Here is a 22,949-nt window from a genome sequence, read left to right as displayed (position 1 = left end):
TCCCTCCCACACATCAGCCACCCCACCCATTGAAACATAAATTAGCTGCATCTATTCAAATCAGTGTGGTTTTCAATCAGGGTGCCTACAGCTGTTGCAGATTGATCTCTCTCCCACCAAGCGATCCCTCCACCCACTGAAGCACACAGGCTCCCTGTCATCAGCTGACTAGTGAGTCAGGTCTCTGCCTCATTGCAAGCTGGGAAAAATCAGAGACAACAGTCATTTTGTATGGTGGTAAAAATTTATATTGGGGTCAAAATCACAGAAAAAATTCGGAGAAAACCGTCACACACAGGTAAAAACACTATATTATGAACTACACTAACTTTACAGCCCCTGTAGCATAGCACACTAAAAAAAAAGGGGTACTCCGGTGGAAACCTTTTTTTTTTTTTAATGAACTGGTGCCAGAAAGTTAAACAGATTTGTAAATTACTCCTATTAATAAATCTTAATCCTTTTAGTACTTTTTAGCAGCTGTATGCTTCAGAGGAAATTCTTTACTTTTTGAATTTCTTTTTTGTGTTGTCCACAGTGCTCTCTGCTGACACCTCTGTCCATGGCAGCAGTTTCTGACATGGACAGAGAGAGCACTGTGGACAACACAAAAAATAAATAAAAAAAAATAAAGATTTTTCCTCTGCAGCAAACAGCTGCTAAAAAGTACTGAAAGGATTAAGATTTTTTTTATAGAAGTAATTTACAAATCTGTTTAACTTTCTGGCACCAGTTCATTTAAAAAATAGTTTTCCACCAGAGTACCCTTTTAAGATGGCTGGAATACATATGTTTTTTACACCTGTATTACAGCCACCAGATCCGGACTTTCTGTGGTCATTCCAAACCAGAGTTAGAACACTATAGAAGCAAAATAAATGCCTGGAGGTCAGGATGTTGTGTCTGTAATAAAGATACTAAAACCCACCTTAGTTACAGTGGTCTATATGCAGCTACAAGTGTGCGGCATTGAGATGGTTGCAATACCGGTGTTTTTGCACCTTTATTAGATACACAAAGGGGGAGATTTATCAAAACCTGTCCAGAGGAAAAGTTGCCCAGTTGCCCATAGCAACCAATCAGATCGCTTCTTTCATTATTAACAAGGCCTGTGCAAAATGAAAGAAGCAAGCTGATTGGTTGCTATGGGCAACTGGGCAACTTTTCCTTTGCACAGGTTTTGATAAATCTCCCCCAAAGTCCAGATTCCATGTGGTCTATCTGAACCAGAGTTAGAACACCATAGAAAAAAATAAATGAATGGAGGTCCAGGATGTTGTGTTAATAATACAGACACTAAAACACACCCGAATTAGCTACAAGTGTGCCCTTTGGATGGCCATAATATGGGTGTTTTTTTGCACCTTTATTAGAGACACAAGTTTCAGACTTAGAGGTTAGAGCTAGAGATGAGTGAAGTTACAGTGATTCGATTCATCACGAACTTCTCGGCTCGGTAGTTGATGACTTCAGCCTGCATAAATCAGCTTTGTGGTGCTCCGGTGTACTGGAAAAGGTGGATACAGTCCTAGGAGAGAGTTTCCTAGGATTGTATCCCCCTTTTCCAGCCCACGGGAGCACCTGAAAGCTGAACTCATTTATGCAGGCAAAAGTCAGCAACTGCCGAGCCGAGAAGTTTGTGACGAATCGAATCACTGTAACTTCGCTCATCTCTAGTTAGAGCACCACAGAAGCACCACAAATGACTGGAGGTCCAGTTGCTATGTCTGTAAGGCTGGGTTCACTTATGTCCGGCATCTGGCATAGGTGAACTCAGCCAAAATCTAGACAAGTTGTCATGAGTTGTATGGCAGCCAGCGTCCATTGTTTCTGGATGGTGGAGAGGTGCTGATGTGCTGTCAGGTGCCCTCCAGTGTGTCCAACCATTCGCCATCAAAATTGACGCTGGATGATTGTGAACTGTCCTATTGAAATAAATGGGATCAGTTCTAACATCAGTTTCCCTCCGGTGCACACCGGGGACGCCTGATATATGTGAACCCAGCTTTATACTGTCACTAAACCTCACCTTTTTAATGGTGGTCCAAAAGAAGCTATAAGCAAATAAAAGGACCACTTATGCTGCATATTTGTGTACGAATTACTCTATACACTGGTCCCTCAACATACGATGGTAATCCGTTCCAAACGAACCATCGTTTGTTGAAACCATCGTATGTTGAGGGATCCGTGCAATGTAAAGTATAGGACAGTGGTCTACAACCAGCGGACCTTCAGATGTTGCAAAACTACAACACCCAGCATGCCCGGACAGCCGTTGGCTGTCCGGGCATGCTGAGTGTTGTAGTTTTGCAACATCTGGAGGTCCGCAGGTTGTAGACCACTGTTAGAGGAAGTTGTACTCACCTGTTCCCGCCGCTCCGGACCTTTACCGCTCGTCACCGCTGCCCGGGATGTCGCCGTCCATCTCTGTCGCCGCGTCCCCGAGGTGTCCCCGACGCTCCGGCAAGGCCTCTGCTTCCCATGCTTCTCCGTCCTTGCCATCACGTCGCTACGCACGTCGCTCCTTTTGGATGACCGGACGGCGTGCGCAGCGACGTGATGACGACGATGGAGAGCGCCGACAATGCAGGGGATCCCGAAGAGGACGTGCCGGAGCCCGGAGGACAGGTAAGTGATCGTCACCGGAGCATACGGGCACCGTAAACGGCTATCCGGTGGCAGCTGAAGCAGTCAGCGCTGTCCGATAGCCATTTATGCGATGGTCCCGACATAAAAAAGCATCGTATGTTGATGCTGCCTTCAACATGCGATGGCCTCTCAGAGGCCATCGCATGTTGAAGGCAGCATCAACATACAATGCTTTTTTATGTCGGGACCATCGCATAAACGGCTATCGGGCAGCGCTGACTGCTTGAAATGATCGGGCAGCGCTGACATGTTGAAATGATCGTATGTCGGGGCCATCGTAGGTCGGGGGTCACTGTATTCTAATGCATCTACAGGATAGTCCTGTCTGGAGCTTTTTGGAAAGTTGTGTTGTTCCTTCACACAGAACATTACGTATGTATCATTACCCTGGAAAACACATGAGCAACAGGCTGTATCTGTCATAGCTGATTCACACGAGAAAGCGTCTCCTCGTCTGAGCTGTATTGTGGCTCGTGTGACGTTGCAGCATATAGACCTATCGGAGACAAGACAAGTAGACAATATAGTAAGGTTACTGTAAAGAAAAGCCTAAAATATTTATGTGCGTCTTCACTTGCCTATTGTGTATTTAATGGTATTGTTATCACTAGTGTTAGTGGCGCTGATACAATGTCATTAGGATTGTACATACTCCAGTGGGAACATCATGCTTCAACAACAGCGGAGGGGAGGGGGAGGAGGGCTGGCTTTTTGCAAATGCTCCCCATCCAATACTTTCCCACACTGGGATGTAATTGTCAGGAATGAGCAGTGTAAAGTGAACGCTTGTTTCCCCTTTAAGATTGAGTGACTCCAGGCTGTCTCCTCCTCCCTCGGTGACACAACAGTTGTAAATGTCCTATCAGTAATTTAAAGCCCAGAGACTCCTCCTTGAAGTGAGAACTGTGGGCTGATGGAAATGTAGTGAGCAGTCTGAGACAGGCACTGGGTGAATCATTAGCCAACTGCCTCACTGGGATGCTTTTGTCTGGAGTCTAAAAGGAAAATATATACATTTACATAGACACTGCAATCTCTACTTTCTTCCTGACTGTACCTTTTATTTTTGGGGTTTTACCAATAAACCAAAGTGGATGTAATATCTGGTGGATCTCCCGTCCAAAATGCTGCTGGTTTCCCAGCGCACAGAAGCACCACGCATGGAGCCCTATATACCAGTAAGTAGCATGCAGTGCCTATAGCTAGAAACCTCTCCCTGAAGTGTCATTGTAACTGATCCAAGTGTCATTGTATTCGATCATCCCATATGACAACCGCCAGGCTTCTGAAATGGACCCTGAAGTGTCAGTCAATCCAAAGTGCTGTATAGATCTGATAGGTTACAGTGGTGAATCCATCAGTAAAGTGCGCTGGGTAAAAGGGTACGATGTGATTACAGGGCTTGTCATTATATATAATGAGCATTACCAGACAAAACAATTGTCAAAGCGTGACTGATCAGATTGGAAGAGCAGCTATTATGGCCAAGCGGTACAGATTCTCTTATATAATGTGTAGCAGGGAACAAGGACAAGCTGCCCAGTGCCTGGATTATTGATAGTGTGTTACCATCGGTGAGCGGCGGTGTTTTATATTACAGTTCCAGGGTTACTGAAATAATGCCTGAATTATCCTAGATTAATGCTGCTGACTGCACAGGGGACTAATAGGATTAAAATTTGCCAATAAACTCCGGCTGGAAAGCTGGAATATCCCTGTGTAAACAGAAGGGTCTACCTTATGCCCTAATGATTTTGGTGCTATAAGAAAACATCCTTCTTTGCGCTACAATGGGCAGTATTTAGCGTCTCGGCCATGGAGGGGTTAAACCACACAGACTACATATGGGGCAGCACCGCACTGCTCAGTGGTACCAAGTCTCTCATTCAAAGTGTCTTGAATGGGCTGGGAGTGTTCCATGCAGCCTATTAATCTGGAAGCGACGATTACACTGTAATAACCTGAAAGTCTTCATTTGATGCCATTCTACGCAGGTCACAGGTCATCGCGGTGTCACCATGAATTAATAGACACAAGGCTTTTAACTGCAGTGCAGATCTGTGTTCGCTTCCGATTTTATTATTCATTACAGCAGCAATACTGTGCATTATCCCAAGCTCCCCCCCCCCTCTCTGTTTGCTCTTTCATAGGATGAGTAGAATCAATGAAGCATGTGTTAATGCATCAGGTAAACCCCTCCATAGCCAGTTATTGTTATCTTTTGTAAGCTAAAGACTTTGATAAATGCGCCGCCTCCTCTCCTTTGGTAAAGTGACACCTGCCTAGCAGACTTGTATTGTCAACCAGTGGCAAGGCTTGAGCTGATGTGCTTGAGCCCTGTCCAGCAGGGGGTGAATGTCTGTTTGCTGTGCTATCTGGGATTACTTCATGATCATTGTGTGCCTTGTACATGCGGATGTGACAGTGCTGAGTTGGTAAGGCGTAGCGGAGCTGAGTTTGCATTCTGGGGCCAATCAGTTACCAATATGTTCTCTGTGGTTTAACCTAAAATTGTAGGTAAATCAATGACCGAGTTATCGCTGTGCACAAGCGGATCGATCCAGCTCTGCTACATGCATGCAGTCTATAAACACAGTATATATAAACAGAGCTGTTGATATCCTTCATAAATGTGTCTAAAGACTAGACATAGTTGAGATGTATTAGTGATTAGGCAGGCAGACATATTTCCAGACATGTTACCTGTTCAGATCACTACAGTCGACCTCTGGTTGCTTACAGGGAACAATAGATTGCAACCGCTGACACAGTAAATAGTGATACCCTAGACCAGTGGTTTCCAACCTGCGGACCTCCAGATGTTGCAAAACTACAACTCCCAGCATGCCCGGACAGCCAACGGCTGTCCGGGCATGCTGGGAGTTGTAGTTTTGCAACATCTGGAGGTCCGCAGGTTGAAGGCCACTGCCATAGACTTTTCATTTAGTGTCCCTTTATTCCTGTGCATCGATCTGGCATGGGAGAGGTTAATAGTTGGCGTTTCTGCAGCACATTGAACCGCCAGGAGAAATAGATTTTGTTGCAAGGAAAACACCCTCTGAGCCTCCCAGACACAGTGTGGGAGCTTGGAGCTGGCTCATGTTTTTTAAAACGGGTTTATTTTTCCCCCACCCACTCATTGATTAACCCCTGCACCGCTGCAATGCACTGTGAGGCGGAACTCTGCACAGGAAGGGCTGCATGGGAAATAGCCTAGAGGGGGTTAACGCTGTGATTCCCTTGTCGCCTGTCCTCTAGAAGTCAGTGGCAGTTCATGTCAATCTATTGTGTACATTATACCCGCACATGGCAGCAGGTTGTGATGCAGTATTAATAAGCATTTCCTTTCTCTCAGCTATATGTTCTGTTGAAGGAGCCTCTTAATTCTGTTCTGCTGAATGCCCGCATCCTCCACGGAAGTGTCATAACCTGCTGCTGTTCCTAAGAGCTGGCAATCTAACACCTTACCTGTTGACTTTAGCAAAGTGCAACATTTTATGCAGTATTCATCCTTCAATTCAATATTATTCAACCTTCTTTGTAAACACAACGAAAGAGAAAGTTAACACAATACTTGACATTAGCTTCCGGAAAAATCATATTTTTCTTTTCGCTTGCCGTCAGCATCAGTCAAATAGATCTTCATAGTTTCACCGCTTTGTATTGACAGTAAATGTAGAAGAAAATACTAAACCCAATACCAAAAAACATAAACCAGACTATAACTTCTTTACTGCGACCACTATAACAAAGTAGAGTTTGTTATTATGTACAACCAGTGGTGAAATCACTATGTGTGATTTGTAGCTTTATGTAGAACTGCTGGCAAACTTTAGACAGTTATTACATTGTGTAAACAACAACAAGGCAGGGGAAAAGAGTGAAAGAACAGGTTTGACTCTAATATATGCTGCTGAACTACAGCACCCAGCATAGCACAGAAGATTACTGGGTGAAAGTTGTGGGAGGTAACTGGAGAGTTATGGGTCTGTCAGGTGAACAGATGAATTATGTTTTTCAGTGATCTCCAGACATTTCAAGGAAAGTTTTGTTAGGTTAGCGATGGAAGTGTTGATAACTCACTTTTACTTGTCTGGTGCCAGCAGAGCAATTAAAGTGCTTGTAGAAATGACCTCAATGGTTTGTCAAGAAGGGTCAAGTAAGTTTTGTGTGTGTATGTAACAGCATACCCGCTTTTCCCTCCCACCCCCAAGTCCCAGCGGTGCCAGGCCCTTGGATCACAGTCTTAGCTTTTGTTAGTATGGCATCCTGCAGCTAATCCCTCTTGTCTATATCTGGAAAGCAAAGCCAATTCTTATTTACACTCCCATGGAAAATAGGCAGGTAGTCATGGAAATGAAAAAAAAAATTAATAAAAAAAAATAATATATATATATATATATATATATATATATATATATATAATTTTTTTTTCTTTCCTTTTATTGCTGATAACCTCCTGACAGGGTATCACAAAGCCATTTCTTGTTTTATTAGGCTATTATTGAAAAAAACACACAATAAAGGATGCTAATACTGGTTAGCTAGTTTAATCCATGATTGTTTTTATTGTTATTGTGGCTCCAGCAGTCATTGCCTGCACGCCTAATATATTTCCAATGGAGTCCCAATCCCCACCATAGTAGTGAGGACTGTAAACACGTTATGGTAACCTTGTAGTTCAGTGCAATGTCAACGCCTCATAGTCAACACTGTCATGAATTCTGGATCTGCCCAAAAAACCTTTAAGGGTCCCAAACACAAGTGTGTTACATCTTTATTTTTGCGTTCGTATTATGGCCACAAGCTCCAGCCTGACCACAGGACTGATGACCTAAACTGACAGCTGTCATTTCGGGCATCAGACCCATGGTCAAGCTAGGGCAGATGTAATATGGAAATGGGCAGATGTAATATGGAAAGTGCGGGGAAGTGGGCAAATCTATGACAGACATTGGCACTTTATTGGTCTTAAAGTCTGTACCTTTAGAGCTAGTTTGTTATAAATGTTGCTTAAAGAGGTTGTCCCTAGAGGCATAACCTAAACCTTCTTAATGCAAAATTCATAATAAGCCCCCCCCCCCCCCCTTTCCCCACATGTATTATTTAAAATTATTTTGGGCCCACTAGGACCTGAATGATACTGCAACCTTTGCAGCCCCTTTAGCTACACCCCTCTGTTGTTCCTCGAGACAATAGCTTCTCATGTGCCCTACGGCATGTGGGTGAAATATATGGGGTCCACCACTTCATATCCCATCTAAGAGCCAGAATGGAGAGAGACTATCATGACTGTGTCTTGCTCTGGAGGTCTTATATCTAAATGGAAGCCATGTCATAGTGCCTGTCCCCATCCTTCTTTGGAGCCAGAATAAGCTGATGGTGCCATATACTGATGTGACCATGGCAGCCAATCCCTGGCCTTAGCAGTATACAGCATGAGACTACTGAGGTAAATTATTGCGTGTAGTGGTCACGTGGTTATGGTCCCAGAACAATGGGGAGAGCTAAAGTGGTGAAGATTTGTCAGATAAGTAATGTTATTTTATAGCATTCACATTTCAGATAATTGTTTCAAACCAATTGTTTATAATGAGAAAAATACATTAAATATCAATTTGTTAATAACATTATTGCTCAAGCAACCAAAACTACTAACCTGTCCCCAAAGGCTAGTTCAAATATGGAATTCCCAGGCAGACAAGCCATTGTTTCCTTACCTGTATCTGTAAGGAAGGAATACATACCGTATTTTTCGCCGTATAACTTTTTCTTCCCTAAAACTGGGGGGGAAAAGTTGGTGGGTCTCATACGGCGAATACACACCTATCGCGGCAGTCCCTGCGGCCATCAACGGCCGGGTCCCGCGGCTAATACAGGACATCACTGATGCCCTGTATTAACCCTTCAGACGCGGTGATCAAAGCTGACCACCGCGTCTGAAGGGAAAGTGACACTAACCCGGCTGCTCAGTTGGGCTGTTCGGGACCGCCGCGGTGAAATCGCGGCATCCCGAACAGCTTACAGGACACCGGGAGGGACCTTACCTGCCTCCTCAGTGTCTGCCGGGATCCCCTTCATGGCCGGCGCTCTCCTTCGACGTCATCACGTCATCCAATAGGAGCGGCATGCGTAGCGACTTGATGACGGTGACGGAGAGCGTGGATCCCGGGGAAGAAGACGTCGGGAGCGTCGGGGACACCACAGGGACGCGGCGACAGCGATGGAGCGACATCTAGGGCAACGGTGACGGGTCCGGAGCGGCGTGGACACGTGAGTACTATCTCCTATCCAGTGGTCTTCAACCTGCGGACCTCCAGATGTTGCAAAACTACAACTCCCAGCATGCTGGGAGTTGTAGTTTTGCAACATCTGGAGGTCCGCAGGTTGAAGATCACTGTTGGGTTCAGAACTTTTTTTTTTTTTTTGCACCTTTAAAATTGGGTGCGTTTTATATGCCGGTGCGTCATATAGGGCGAAAAATACGGCACCTAGATCCCTGTGGATATGTTATGTGTCCACACTATCCCACCACATTATTCCTGAGATCTCTGTCTAGGAACCAAATTTAATAATATAGTATAACAGGAAATTAGAAAAAAAAACAATTATTCCTCTTATCTGATATACGCTTGAATAGAAGGAAATTGATCTTTATGGCCTCAGCTCTGGGATTATACCTCGATAACCTTCAAAGGGAAACAATAGAAATGCATTTGCATAAAGGAGTTTATTCTGTAAAAGGATATCAGCTCAAATGATCAATGCAATGTAATAAAATAGCTACAGCCCATTTAATACAGTCATTTATGTTATTCTGTTCCTTTCCCTTATGTAAAAAGGAACTGCACATCACATTTACTTGTAGGTATCAATGATACCGTGGCCCCTCAAGTTACAATATTAATTGGTTCCAGGACGACCATTGTATGTTGAAACCATCGTATGTTGAGACAAGAGATGAGCGAACTTACAGTAAATTTGATTCGTCACGAACTTCTCGGCTCGGCAGTTGATGACTTTTCCTGCATAAATTAGTTCAGCTTTCAGGTGCCCCCGTGGGCTGGAAAAGGTGAATACAGTCCTAGGAGACTCTTTCCTAGGACTGTATCCACCTTTTCCAGCCCACCGGAGCACCGGAAAGCTGAACTAATTTATGCAGGAAAAGTCAGCAACCGCCGAGCTGAGAAGTTCGTGACGAATCGAATTTACTGTAAGTTCGCTCATCTCTAGTTGAGACCATGGGGGAGATTTATCAAAACCTGTCAGGAGGAAAAGTTGCTGAGTTGTCCATAGCAACCAATCAGATCGCTACTTTCATTTTTGAAAAGGCCTCTGAGAAATGAAAGTAGCGATCTGATTGGTTGCTATGGGCAACTCAGCAACTTTTCCTCTGGACAGGTTTTGATAAATCTCCCCCATAACTCTATGGAAACCTGGTAATTGGTTCTGAAGCCACCAAAATGTCATCCAAAAATAGGAAAAAGTGAGGATTAAAGAAAACTAAGTAGATAACTAATATAGATGAAGCAAATCCTTACATATAAAAGTAATAAAGATCTGCTGGGAGCTGTAAATCACTGTCTATTTCACTGTTTCCCAACCAGAGTGCCTCCAGGTGTTGCAAAACTACAACTCCCAGCATGCCCGGACAGCCTTCGGCTGTCCGGGCATGCTGGGAGTTGTAGTTTTGCAACAGCTGGAGGCACCCTCGTTGGGAAACACTGGTCTATGTAGAGGACAGAAGCTTCTTCGGGGTCCTGTACAGAACACACAATGTCCTAAAAAAAAGGAAAATGGAGCCGCCCCCACCTGGTGTCCAAAGGAGCAGCTAATCCTGGCAGAGGTAAAGTGTACAGAACATGTAATACCTCCCTGTACTGTAGGGGGCGCTACCAGACACCAGTCAGTGCATACACTTTAGGAATACACAGGTTTTACCAGTGAAATATCCATTCTGATTGGTCGGTTCTTCCAACTCATTGACACGTTTGGCAGATTCCATAGCATTGTATGTTGAGTCTGGTTTCAAGTTACAATGGTCCCGAAAATACCATTGTATGTTGAAACTATTGTATGTTGAGGCCATTGTAAGTTGAGGGATCACTGTACTGTCTGAAACAGTGACAGAATATATGATGGGGGACGGAAGGCTTGGGCAGCAGAGTCTAAAGAGACACTCTTCTCTTACAAAGCAAATATGCCAGTCTTTTATATAGGAAACTCCGGCCGCATTTGACTAAAGTTTGAAGAAGAGTAAATTCATTTAAGGTACCGAATGCAAATTCAAGTTTTTTTTATATACTTTTACTGCAGGGCCCAGTAGAATATAGGTAGAATAAGAGATGTGGGTACTGTAGGCATTTTTATACCAAGAGATAGGATTTTGGGAGTACTTACCTCTCATTGCGCACCTTATACCATTCTGCACCTTCCTAGGGCAAGAAGGAAGAACTTGCTGAACTATCTGGCCAGAAGTAATGAAACTGTGACCATGATCATGCTAAAAATGTACTATGTAAAAGTGGTCTAAAAAATAACTTGTCACATTGGCAGACCTTTTAAAATAATTGGTATTATACCCTAAAAATGATACCCGCTAAACAACCCACCAAATAGGGGCACTGTCCGCACGTCATATAACACTGTCATATCATACGACCTCTCTATGCTATTCTGCAAGTCTAATTATGATCATGTGACATCAGCTTCTTGACTCTTTAAAAACAGGAGTCAAAGGTCACAAAATATAACCGCTTTCAGAGCGGCTGGTTGGCATCCTGACATTCCAAAGAACTATAAAAGAGAAAGAAAACAGAGCGCTCCAATGTGAAGGACGATATAAGTCTGTGGGGGGCCCCCAATGTTGGAGAGGACTCCCCAGATTCTGTTGTGCTATGGATAGAGGCACAACACTCATGAGCGTATATTCCTTTCGGAGGTAATAATACGATCCACCGTGGACTGCAGCTTATCCCGCCCAGGCTGTACAGCGTGGGAATATAGTGCGAGTGGTCACACCACTTGGTGCAAGCAGAAGGGGGATATTCCTCAGCACGATCCACGAGCCAGGTAAAAGTGGTAACTTTTTATTAGTTTTCAATACATGTAACGCGTTTCGTCCTTGAAACGCGTTACATGTATTGAAAACTAATAAAAAGTTACCACTATTACCTGGCTCGTGGATAACGCTGAGGAATATCCCCCTTCTGCTTGCACCAAGTGGTGTGACCACTCGCAATTCCAAAGAACTAGGAGCTGTTTTTTGACCAGTGCTATTGAGCACCATAGGGCGTTGTTTAGTGGATGTAATATTCCCCTCTAGTATAACTATTGTTATGGTAGAATATTCTTGATAGGCCTGATATAGTGTCAATAAATGCCCTTCTTCAAGGTCAGACTGATCCACCAGACAAGCAGAGTATTTTCAGTGTGCCCAGGTTTTTATATGATAACCGCGCCTATGACAGAATTGCTCAGCAGGTGACAACCCCATCTGTTAGAGACAACCCCCTTTGCCTTTAGAAATTGGCTTTCTGTTTTGGTTCATAGAGGGGGTTCCACAGGGGGTCAAGTCCTGGGAAAAAAAAGTGCAGGAGCTCACTCAAGGTTTCCACTCAAGGGCCGATACGGCAGAACTACTACTAATGGGAACTGTGTTCCTGCAGTGGAAAAAGTGCAGGAACTCCGTTCCTATGCGTTCCTGCAGGACTTGAGCCCTGGGGTTCCAAGTATACCTACAGTATGTTGTCCATAGGCACCAATACCACTTCAAAGACACTGTCTAAGTATCAAGACCTAAAGTGAATGTGTAAATGGGCTGTAGGGTGCACCCTCTTGTCATTTCCCATGGTGGGCCCAAAATACCCCACTTTGACCAACACCTGAACAGGTGACTCCTTTAAAACCTTTCTAGTGGCTTCCCATTATTCTTTGCCATTTCCTTATATAATCATGATGATGGCTCCATGAGCACAGCCTCAACTAAAAGTTCATAGAATAGAAAATAGACATAAATGGCACCAGTAAAGAATCACCAACAAGAGTCCACTGCCTTAGTTCCGCCCTCCCAAAGGGAGTCTGTCTACTCTTTTTAGCATGATGAACTACAGGTAGTGTCAGATAGATGTTGGAAAAAAGGATTTTAGACATACTTCTGTTGCTAAAGAGGGGCATCAGATCAACTTTTAGTCAAGGTCGCAGGAGTCCAGGAGGTGTGGCCAAGCCAGCCAAGTACCCCAACATCAATCACCTTTTCCCCATCCCTCCTTTTATGGCTTTATGGCAAACTGGAGCCTACGTTTAGTTTTAAAGGTGTACTCCACAGGAAAACATTTTCTTTTAAATCAACTGATGCCAGAAAGTTAAACAGATTTGTAAATTATGTTAAATTATTTCTATTAAAAACATCTTAATCCTTCCAGTACTTATCAGCTGCTGTATACTTCAGAGAAAGTTCTTTTATTTTTGAATTTTCTTTTCTGTCTGAACACAGTGCTCTCTGCTGACATCTCTGTCCATGTCAGGAACTGCCTAGAACAGGATAGGTTTGCTATGGGGATTTGCTTCTACCCTGGACAGTTCCGAAAATGGACATAGGTGTCAGCAGAGAGCACTGTGATCAGACAGAAAGAAAATTCAAAAGGAAAAAAACTTCCTCTGTAGTATACAGCAGCTGATAAGTACTGGAAGAATTAAGATTTTTAAATAGAAGAAATTTACAAATCTGTTTAACTTTCTGGCACCATTTGATTTAAAAAAAAAAAAACATTTTTTAGTGGAGCACCCCTTTAAAACATGCTCCATTCTAAAAGTATCCTATGTGTGGGTTTTGGAGACTGAGCTCAGTGCTGTGACTGAATGTGAGACATCAATCAAGTCTAAAGGAGAGAGTAGGGAAAGTGAAGAGGCGCGCAACAATGTGGCACTAGAACAGTCTGGCCACACCTCTGGGACACTTGGGGCCATGAATACATCTTGACTTTGCACTACCCTAAAGCAGTGGTCTCAAACAGTGGCCCTCCAGATGTTGCAAAACTTCAACTCCCAGCATGCCCGGACAGCCGTTGGCTGTCCGGGCATGCTGGGAGTTGAAGTTTTGCAACATCTGGAGGGCCACCATTTGAGACCACTGCCCTAAAGCAACAGGAGTATAGTTAAAATACATTTGCCAGCATCTATCTGACACAGAGTGAAGCGTAGCATGCTAAAATGAGCTGACACACTCCCTTTAAGCCAGCCATTATGTCTGTGTTAAATGGGCGCCCAAGCTGTATGAGTGGCCAGGAGTTCCACTCTGTCAGCTAATTTCCTGCATGTCATTGAATAAACCTGAAAAGGCGGCTGGATCCTCCTCTCACGCCGTCCTACAATCCAGAAGGGAGTAGTTGCAGAAGACAAATGCCAAAATGATATTCCTGTTCGCAAAGTCGTACGACATTATAGGGATTAGAAGAGACCTGTTTCACGTTCCGAAGATCTAACCCCTCTGTAGGCTAGACATGATGACGCTGCGTTTGGTTTGATGTTAAGTTGCGAACTGTTTTAGTCAGCAGTTAGCCGAATTTCTCCGGTTAACCCTTTGTTGCTCCCCGCCCTCGCTTTCTACACCGAGGTTTTAACTTGGATAAAGGTTGATTCATATGGCTTGCCCCCTCTCCACCCCCCCTCTCTCCGTTGATCTCTAATGTTTGCATACATATACAGTTATCCCTCAACTTATAATGGCCTCAACATACAATAGTTTCAACATACAATGATCTTTTCTGGACCATTGTAACTTGAAACCAGACTCAACATACAATACTACGGACAGTCCAGATCTGTGAAACGTGTCAATGACTGGAAGAACCGACCAATCAGAATGGGCATTCACTTGTAAAATACCTGTATTACTGAAGTGTATGCACTGACTGGTGTCTGGTAGTGCCCCCTAAAGTACAGGGAGGTATTACAGGTTCTGTACTCTTTACCTGTACCAGGGTTAGCTGCTCCTTTGGACACCAGGTGGGGGCGGCTCCATGTTACTTTTTAGGACACTGTATACTGTACAGGACCCTGAAGAAGCTCCTGTCCTCTACATAGACCAGCGTTTCCCAACCAGGGTGCCTCCAGCTGTTGCAAAACTACAACTCCCAGCATGCCCGGACAGCCTTCGGCTGTCCGGGCATGCTGGGAGTTGTAGTTTTGCCACAGCTGGAGGCTCCCTGCTTGGGAAACACTGACAAAGACAGTGATTACAGCTCCCAGCAGATCTTTCTTACTTTTATATGTAAGGACTTGTTTTATCTGTATTAGTTATCTACTTATTTATCTTTAATCCTCACTTTTTCCTATTTTTAGATGACATTTTGGGGCTTCAGAACCAATTACCAGAGTTGGTCTCAACATACAATGGTCTTCCTGGAACTAATTAATATTGTAACTTGAGGGACCACTGTATATGTATATATATATATATATATATATATATATATATATATACACATATTCCTATTTAAATGAAAGCTGCGATCATCTTTGTTTCCATGACACTGGAGAAGTCTTTTGAGATTCCTTCCCATAATTCTGCCCTCCTGCCTGTGTCTGCATCAGTCAAGGCACCAGCTAAGAATCTGGATTTGCATGAGAAATTGTGCAGACGGGGAGGGGTAGTTTAGGGGGAGTGACATCCGCCTGTGTGAGTGTGTCTATGGACATGTGTGTGTGTGTGTTCTGTACTTACACAACAGCACGAGAGGTTAAACAGCTCGGGAAAAAACATGTTTCTCCGAAAAAGGAGTACAGGAACTTATTAATACTGAGAAGTTCTAAAAGCGTAGCACTTTATAGGCACTGTACTATACACAGAATAACACAAGAATTTCCAGAAAGTACAAGCCCTCACTTTGTCCAGCTTGTTACATATCCTACAAAAGTCAATAATTTTGGAAGCAAATCTAACACCAAAAAAAAAAAACTAAGAAAGAGTGATTGTCACTTCACTGTATTGTGGAATAAACATATGTATTAACCATTTAGCAGCCAAGTGAGGTCTCATTGGCTTATCCGGCTCCAGGCAGAGAAGAGTTAAACACTAAGCTGTTGAGACATGAGCAACCGCATAGGATAGGCTCTTGCCATAAATAGGCTTATTTCCCTACCCGTTTCCTGTTGCTGTGGTCATGTTGCCTTCGTGTGTCCTTTTCATGGCAAATCTCCATATCCGTTACATAAGACTTCTATTGAGAATGCAGGGAGGTGTCACTACAGTCCTGCTTGCAACATATGAGTTTAGCACATATCAGTTGTAATACATTCGTACTCGCACTGTTGACCTTTACGGCATTACACTGTGTTCGCTCTACAAGGATGAGAGAATGTTATATAGGCTATAGACGTTACGTTCTTAGACATTTACATCTGTGTTGGATAAATAGAGTTAGTGTTTTTGTTTTTGTTTCATGCATCTAAAAACTTGAGCTCTTTGCTTGTATACATGAAACTGCTTGAAATGTATCCATGGAAAAAAATAAGGTACAATTCATGTATACAAGCCCATCAGTAGATCACATGGGTCTGTAGGTAACCTGGTTTCCCAATGTCAATGTTCATGTGATAATGTTAAATAAGGACTTTGTGGAAATGTCTAGGATTCTATCATAAAGACAGCCTTTGTGCATATGGACATCATAGATGAAGTCCACCATTCAGAACTCCCCTCTATATGCCAAAACAAGGAGATGCTCAGTAAAATTGGCTCCCGTTTTGGCGGACCCAATGCATTTATGCAATACATGGATGGACACACATGTGAATGACAGACATATAATACTACACATCTGCCCCAGTGGGAATGTGTGGCAGCCATAGGTCCCCTCACCAATGACAGAAGGCCTCCTTTTTTGTGTTTTTTTTTTTTTAGAAGGATGTTGTGTTCATGAGACAACAAGTAAAACTCTTAAAGGGGTACTCCGGTGCTCCAGCGTTCTAGACATTTTGTTCAGAACGCTCGGAGCCAGAGGCTGTGATCGTGACGTCACGACCACGCCCCCTCATGCCGTCACACCACACCCGACACGCCCCCTCCCATAGACATGAGTGGTATGACATCACGAGGGGGCATGGCGAGGGGGCATGGCTGTGATGTCACAACCACTGCCCCAGGAACCCGGCATTTGTTTAGCTATGGGAGATCGGGGGGGGCCCCAGCAGCGGGAATCCCACGATCAGACGTCTTATTCCCTATTCTTTGTATAGGGGATAAAATGTCTAGCAGCAAAGTACCCCTTTAAGGAGATTTTCAGCTTCAAGGTAATTTATGATCCAATTTATTCAGAATTGCTCAGTTACACAACCCATTGGAGGTTTGTTTGTTTGTTTTCTCCACAACCTAAATATTTTTTGAAGTAACTATTTGTGCAGCCCAAAACCCAATATCCTTGGATAAAATAACTCACAATGACTAAGAATATTTTATGAGCGATGGTCTAAATCCACTGTTCTAAAATGAAGATTCTTGTGTCCACCAGATTACGGGGGAATTGATTATATGATTTTCGTGTTCATTTGAATCTACAAGAAACTATTTGAATTGTTATGGAGTAAAGATGTCTTGATGGTGAAGATGTCAATGTTCATCATGTTTATTGATCTTCCTGTGATGCTAGTTACAAAATAACTAAGACTAGAATTCTCAGTACAAAACGCCAGCTGGTTGACTATTCTATACACCTCTAGTTCTGGCCCAGCTAGGAAAGACACTGAAGAGTATATAGGGAATATAAAATGTAAGAGACTACAGGTCACGCCTCATCCTTTATCTGACCGTTTCTCACTTAATGGGTTAGGATTGATGGTTTACCATTGACTTGAAGCAAAAAGGATACCTTGTAGTTTGTAAGTTGTCACCTTTTACTTCTTCTTCACTTTCCATATTACATCAGATTTACACAGAGTGGTGTTTGTGGTATTTTCATGTATTTCATGTATTTTTCTTTTATTTGTAGGAACTTAAGGCAACCACATGTTATTTGTGTATGTGAATGGAAAAAATATATACCGGTATATATTTCCACTCACAAGTTATAAAGGTGACACCATCCAACCTAAATGAGAATATTAATGCAGTTTGCATTCTTGCTTTCACACCCAATCTACATAGAGGGATTAACAAGGGTGCCTGAACTGTATATTATGCAGAACCCAAGCTACAAAACCACCCCCACCCACTCCCACCCCCCGCTCTTTGCGCAATTCACATCCTTCCATTCTGTACTTCTCTGGAGTGAGATTATCAAAAAGCAAAGCTGCTGATGTGAGAGTTTTAACATATGGTGCCTCCATGAAAGGGGACTCGTGTTGGCCTTGAACCTGTCGGACTGCCCAGCTGCTTTTTGCCAGCAAGAACAGCTAATCAGCTTTTTTGCTTAACAAAAAAAAAAAAGAGCCATCTCCTTGGAAGATTGACTCATTTTTTTTCAGGCACATTATATTTTTCTGTACTTCTGGTAGGAGAAGGCTTGAACTTGCATACTGGTGACTATTAACGCTGTGGGAAACCTGACTAATACTCCATCTATAACAGAGTATTGTGATCTATACTAATGTGAATGTTGGAAATTACATTTGCATCTTGCAATAAAGGTTTGCTCGTATTTACATCTAACATCTAAGGTTTACTCGTATTTACATCTAACCTATTTACATCTTACCTGTATGCATAAGAAACAAATGTAACTTATTGTTCACCAAGTTGTAGCTGCACGGATGGTGCATCAAATTATTACAATTTCTTAAAGAGATTTTAGGGTTGTGCCCAGTATGTGTATCAGCATCCCAATTATCTTGCCTATCCTGATAGTTTTCTATAATGCTTTAGGGGTTGATAAAATGTATCATTCAGCATCCAGCAATGTGAACAAGATGTTTATTGTCTTTTAGTCTCTGGATATCGTTCAGAATGCTCCCATTTACTGACTAGAACCAGAGATCTTAAGGTGTTCATATGCGTTAGTCAAAAGTCAGTTCAGTGGGACTGGCCGACTGTCTAAAGTATGAGGAGACCTCCCGACTGTCCCTTAAAAGATGTCAAGATTTAGATTCATTTTGGATTTCAGCTGCCTGAACCCCTTGTTGTCAAAAAGATAAGACACCAACAGAGCTGTCTGGTAGCGGCATACCCCTTTTCTCTCATTAAGAAAATATAAACATTCTGCCATCCTGAATGTTCATGTCTATGGAGAGATTGGAAGAGATATCTGTTGGCCTAAATAAACTTTTTACATCTATTAAGGGTTTATATTAAAGGTATTTTTAGGCTGGGTTTATAGCTGGTATAGACTGGGATCCGGACAAAAAAAGGATACTGATGTATAAAACATACAGAGACTATATTTAGTCTATTTCCCAAATGTATACTTTTCTTTTGCAGGAGATCATGCTTTTGCAAAGTAAAAGTAGACATTCAGAAAATAGACCAAAAGTTTTCACTACTCTATTAAAGTGAATAAGCCGGCAATAGGTAACATACCTTTTAGCTGATATCACGTACCGACCACATAGAGGCCGATTTTGGTGTGATCCTTAAATCATACCCGTCAGATCCAACAATTTTTTTTTTATATATCACTCAGTACCTAATCCTGACTATGTACATACATTTTTTATGTGTCCAGCACCTTTATTTACTTTTTTTATTACACTTTAAATTAAGCTCACTAGTCTGAATTCCTCTCAAAGGGAAGGGGCGTGGCCTCAATGTGCAGGTCTCCGCCCCCTTCCTCAGTATGCCGTCTGCTCACATCTACCCTAGCATTAGCAAAACTATAACTCCCAGCTTGTCCTCACTGACAGTAGTGGGACACAAGCTGACAGTGGGAGGATTTTTCCTCCAGCTGTGAGCCCTGTGCTTAGAGCTGTCAATCAAGGAAGTGTGTCCATGACATAGGTGATGACGCATGGACACAGCAGGATTAGTATGTGTCCAAGCAGGCGGGAGGGCAGTGGTTTGACTGGCTTTTTCAGTATGAATTACTGAAAATGTTCTAATGAAAGCAATTGCAAAACCTATTGGTTATACATGCTTTACAACATATCAAAAGTTTTTGTATCTGACAGTGCCCATTTAACTTGTACATGGAAAAGAAACTGAAAAAAGGGTATATTACAAAGATGCAGAAATTTTCAGCATACATTTTTCAACATTATTTAAAAAAAAAGAAGAAAACCCCTGTAATACATTTACCTAGTCCTAACATGTCACTTTACATATATGGAGATTAGTGTTGCTCGCGAATATTCGCAATTCAAATTTTATTCACGAATATCGCATATTCGCGAATTCGCGAGTATTCGCGAATATAGCGCTATATATTCGTAATAACGAATATTCGTTTTTTTTTTTTTTTTTTTCACAGTACACATCACAGTGATCATCCCTCTCTGCTTCCAGCTTATGTGGTGTAAGAAGGCTCTAATACTACTGTGTGAGACTGGTGTGCACATTTTCGCATATGCGAAAATCTACATATGCAAATCTTTGCATATGCGAATTTTCGCTTATGTTAATGTGTTGTATATGCAAATTTCCGCATATGTTAATTTTTGCACACGAGAATATTCGCATATGCGAAAATAAAGCGAGAATATTACGACTATGCGAATATTCGTCCATATATTTGCGAATATTCGCGAATTCGAATATGGCCTATGCCGCTCAACACTAATGGAGATATGTGTGACATATGATATGTATGAATTATAAGAATAGCAACAGTTAAAAGCTCTGTTTTCATATAGTGCTCAAGACTCCCAGGAGACGCCTTCTAATATTCTTAAAATTTACTATGGTGGACTAGCATGTGCACTTCAGATGCTTTAAAAACTTCTCCCAGGCAAGCTATAGAGAGCCTTATGTCAAACATTAGTTGCTTGCCATGAAGCTATAGAAATTCTACCATACTGCATCATCTTTAGGGGCACTTGTGCGTCGAGCTGCAAAATTGAATGGAAATGTAACATAAACATTGCGTTAGGATGCACATATCAATTAGAATTTACCGAGCTAAAATTAGTGATGAGCGGCAGGGGCCATATTCAAATTCATGATATTTCACGAATATTCATCCTATGTTCTTTTTTTCCATGCGAAAATTCATACTGAAATGCACATGCGCAATTATATCTTTCACCTAAAGGGAGGGATCAGTGTCCAGTCTGGAAGTGCCGATATTCGCATAAATATTCACGTGAATTCGCATAAAAAGAAATATATCAAATATTTGTCATTACAACAATATATCACTATATTCTAAATATTCGCAAAATTGCGAAGTGACGATATTCACAGTAAAAATTTGCATTTTGAATATTCGTGCTCGACACTAGCTAAAATAACAGAATTAGTAAAACTGAGAAAAAGAGAGGCACAAAAAGTTGAACCAAAATACAAATGTGAGGTATGCTGGCTTATTGTGACATATATACAGATATATATTACACATTTGCGCTTGGTAATGAATCGCCCCAGTGAATTTGTGCGGTGATTCTGCTCATGTGGAAACATGTTCAGACCAATAATAGATTTATCCAAAATTCATGACTTTAGCTGGACACACACAAGCTGTAGGCCAAACAAACATCTCTCTCCCCCTAACCCCCAACCAAATTCCTGTGGCACAGACTTGGTTATCCCTCCTGTAAAAACTATTGGCCTATCTTCCACGCCTCTTTACAGATTCTTGCCATTACATCGCCTTCCGATTTGCAATGGCAATGCTAGGAACCACAACACTGTCCCGTACAGGTGAACAGGGCATCACTGCACTAGCAATACAATGTAAGAATGAGTGTAAGTAAATATTGAAAATCCCTTCAAACAGCAGATTGGCAGAGGGGTTTTGAGAGTCAGACCTCATCGATCTTATATTAAAAGGGTACTCCACCACTAGACATCTTATCCCCTATCCAAAGGATAGGGAATAAAATGTCTGATCGCTGGGGTCCTGCCGCTGCGATCTTGGCTGCGGCACCCCAGTCATCCGGTGCACGGTGTAAACTTCACTGTGTGCCGGATGACTGGTGATGTGGGGCTGAGGCTCGTGATGTCACAGCCATGCCCCCTCAATGCAAGTCTATGGGAGGGGGCGGGTCAACCACCACACCCCCTCCCATAGACTTGCATTGAGGGGGCGTGACCTTGACATCAGGAGGGGCGTGACTGTGACGTCACGAGCCTCCGGGGCTGCACCCGATGATACAAACGTAGCAGGGTGATCGCGGGGGAGGGGGGGAGGTCCAGCAGCCGTACCCCCACGATCAGACATCTTATCCCTTATGTCTAGGGGTGCAGTACCCCTTTAATGGCCTATGCGGAGGACAGCTTCTACCATCAGGTTTTGTCAACACCATTGTGGCGAGTGATTGACTAAACAGAGATGAGAAAGATTAAAATTTGGTTGCCAGAGCACTCAGTGGAAAGAGTTGGGCCCCATTCTGAAGATCACGGGGTCCCGGCAGTCAGATTCCCTGCACTCAGACACTTTTCCCCTATGCTGTGGATAGGGGATACATTTTATTTTAATTTTTTTTTAAAGCTGAATAACCCCTTTAAACTAAAATATGATTTTTTTTTTTAGCTATATGGCTGGATCACCATGCTTGTGCCTTTTAATTTGGGTTTTCCATCAATATGTCAAATGTGACTTGTATAGATACTGCATTTTCTATCTGCACAGATCCTAAATACAGGAATGCTGTCATGTCCCTGCTAGAATTGCAGCCATTGAGTAGTTATAAAGAAGGCATGCCTGAGACAGTGCTTTTTCCTTGTGTCTACAAGCCTCAAACAGCAGGATACCAAGAGACAGATGTGGTCAGAGATTAGCAGAGTCAGCCACAGGGAATAGTCTTTTTCTCTGCCAACCATAGCAAACATTGATCCACATGGTGGCATAGGGTGGTATTCTACTCACATTGCTTATTTTATTTTATTTAGATACGAAATGGTAACGCATCAGAATCCTAGAGAACTTGTGTTGATGCTTCCTATTTAGTAGTGTCAATCACAGCTTGTTAGACTCTTATCCTTGATATCATATTGATGGGAATTATCTTACAAATGCTGAGCACATTCATTCATTTCTCTACTGTTAACACTTCATGTGCTTGTTTTACCTGTAAGAATTGACTTCTCTATCATTCTTCCCTTATCCGCTGTTTGATGTACTGAGCTAGAAGCTACCGGGGAAGTGTTTCTGTGCACGCTGACTGTGTGGAACATTAACCTTTCTCTGGTTGATGATGCATTACAAAGCAGC

General features: G+C 42.6%; 1 protein-coding gene across 1 annotated transcript in view; it reads left to right on the top strand.

Moving 5' to 3' along the window:
- The first annotated feature begins 3,602 nt into the window (after nt 1–3,602).
- Nucleotides 3,603–22,949, top strand: part of MAMLD1 (mastermind like domain containing 1) — a 220,928-nt gene continuing 201,581 nt past the window's right edge. The window contains exon 1 of the mRNA XM_056538824.1: nt 3,603–3,830. Coding sequence (XP_056394799.1) covers nt 3,777–3,830 — 54 coding nt within the window. The 5' untranslated portion in view covers nt 3,603–3,776. The remainder of the gene's footprint in view (nt 3,831–22,949) is intronic.

Source organism: Hyla sarda, chromosome 9 (genome assembly GCF_029499605.1).
Source record: "Hyla sarda isolate aHylSar1 chromosome 9, aHylSar1.hap1, whole genome shotgun sequence".
NCBI lineage: Eukaryota > Metazoa > Chordata > Amphibia > Anura > Hylidae > Hyla > Hyla sarda.
This window is presented reverse-complemented; position numbering and strand designations above follow the sequence as displayed.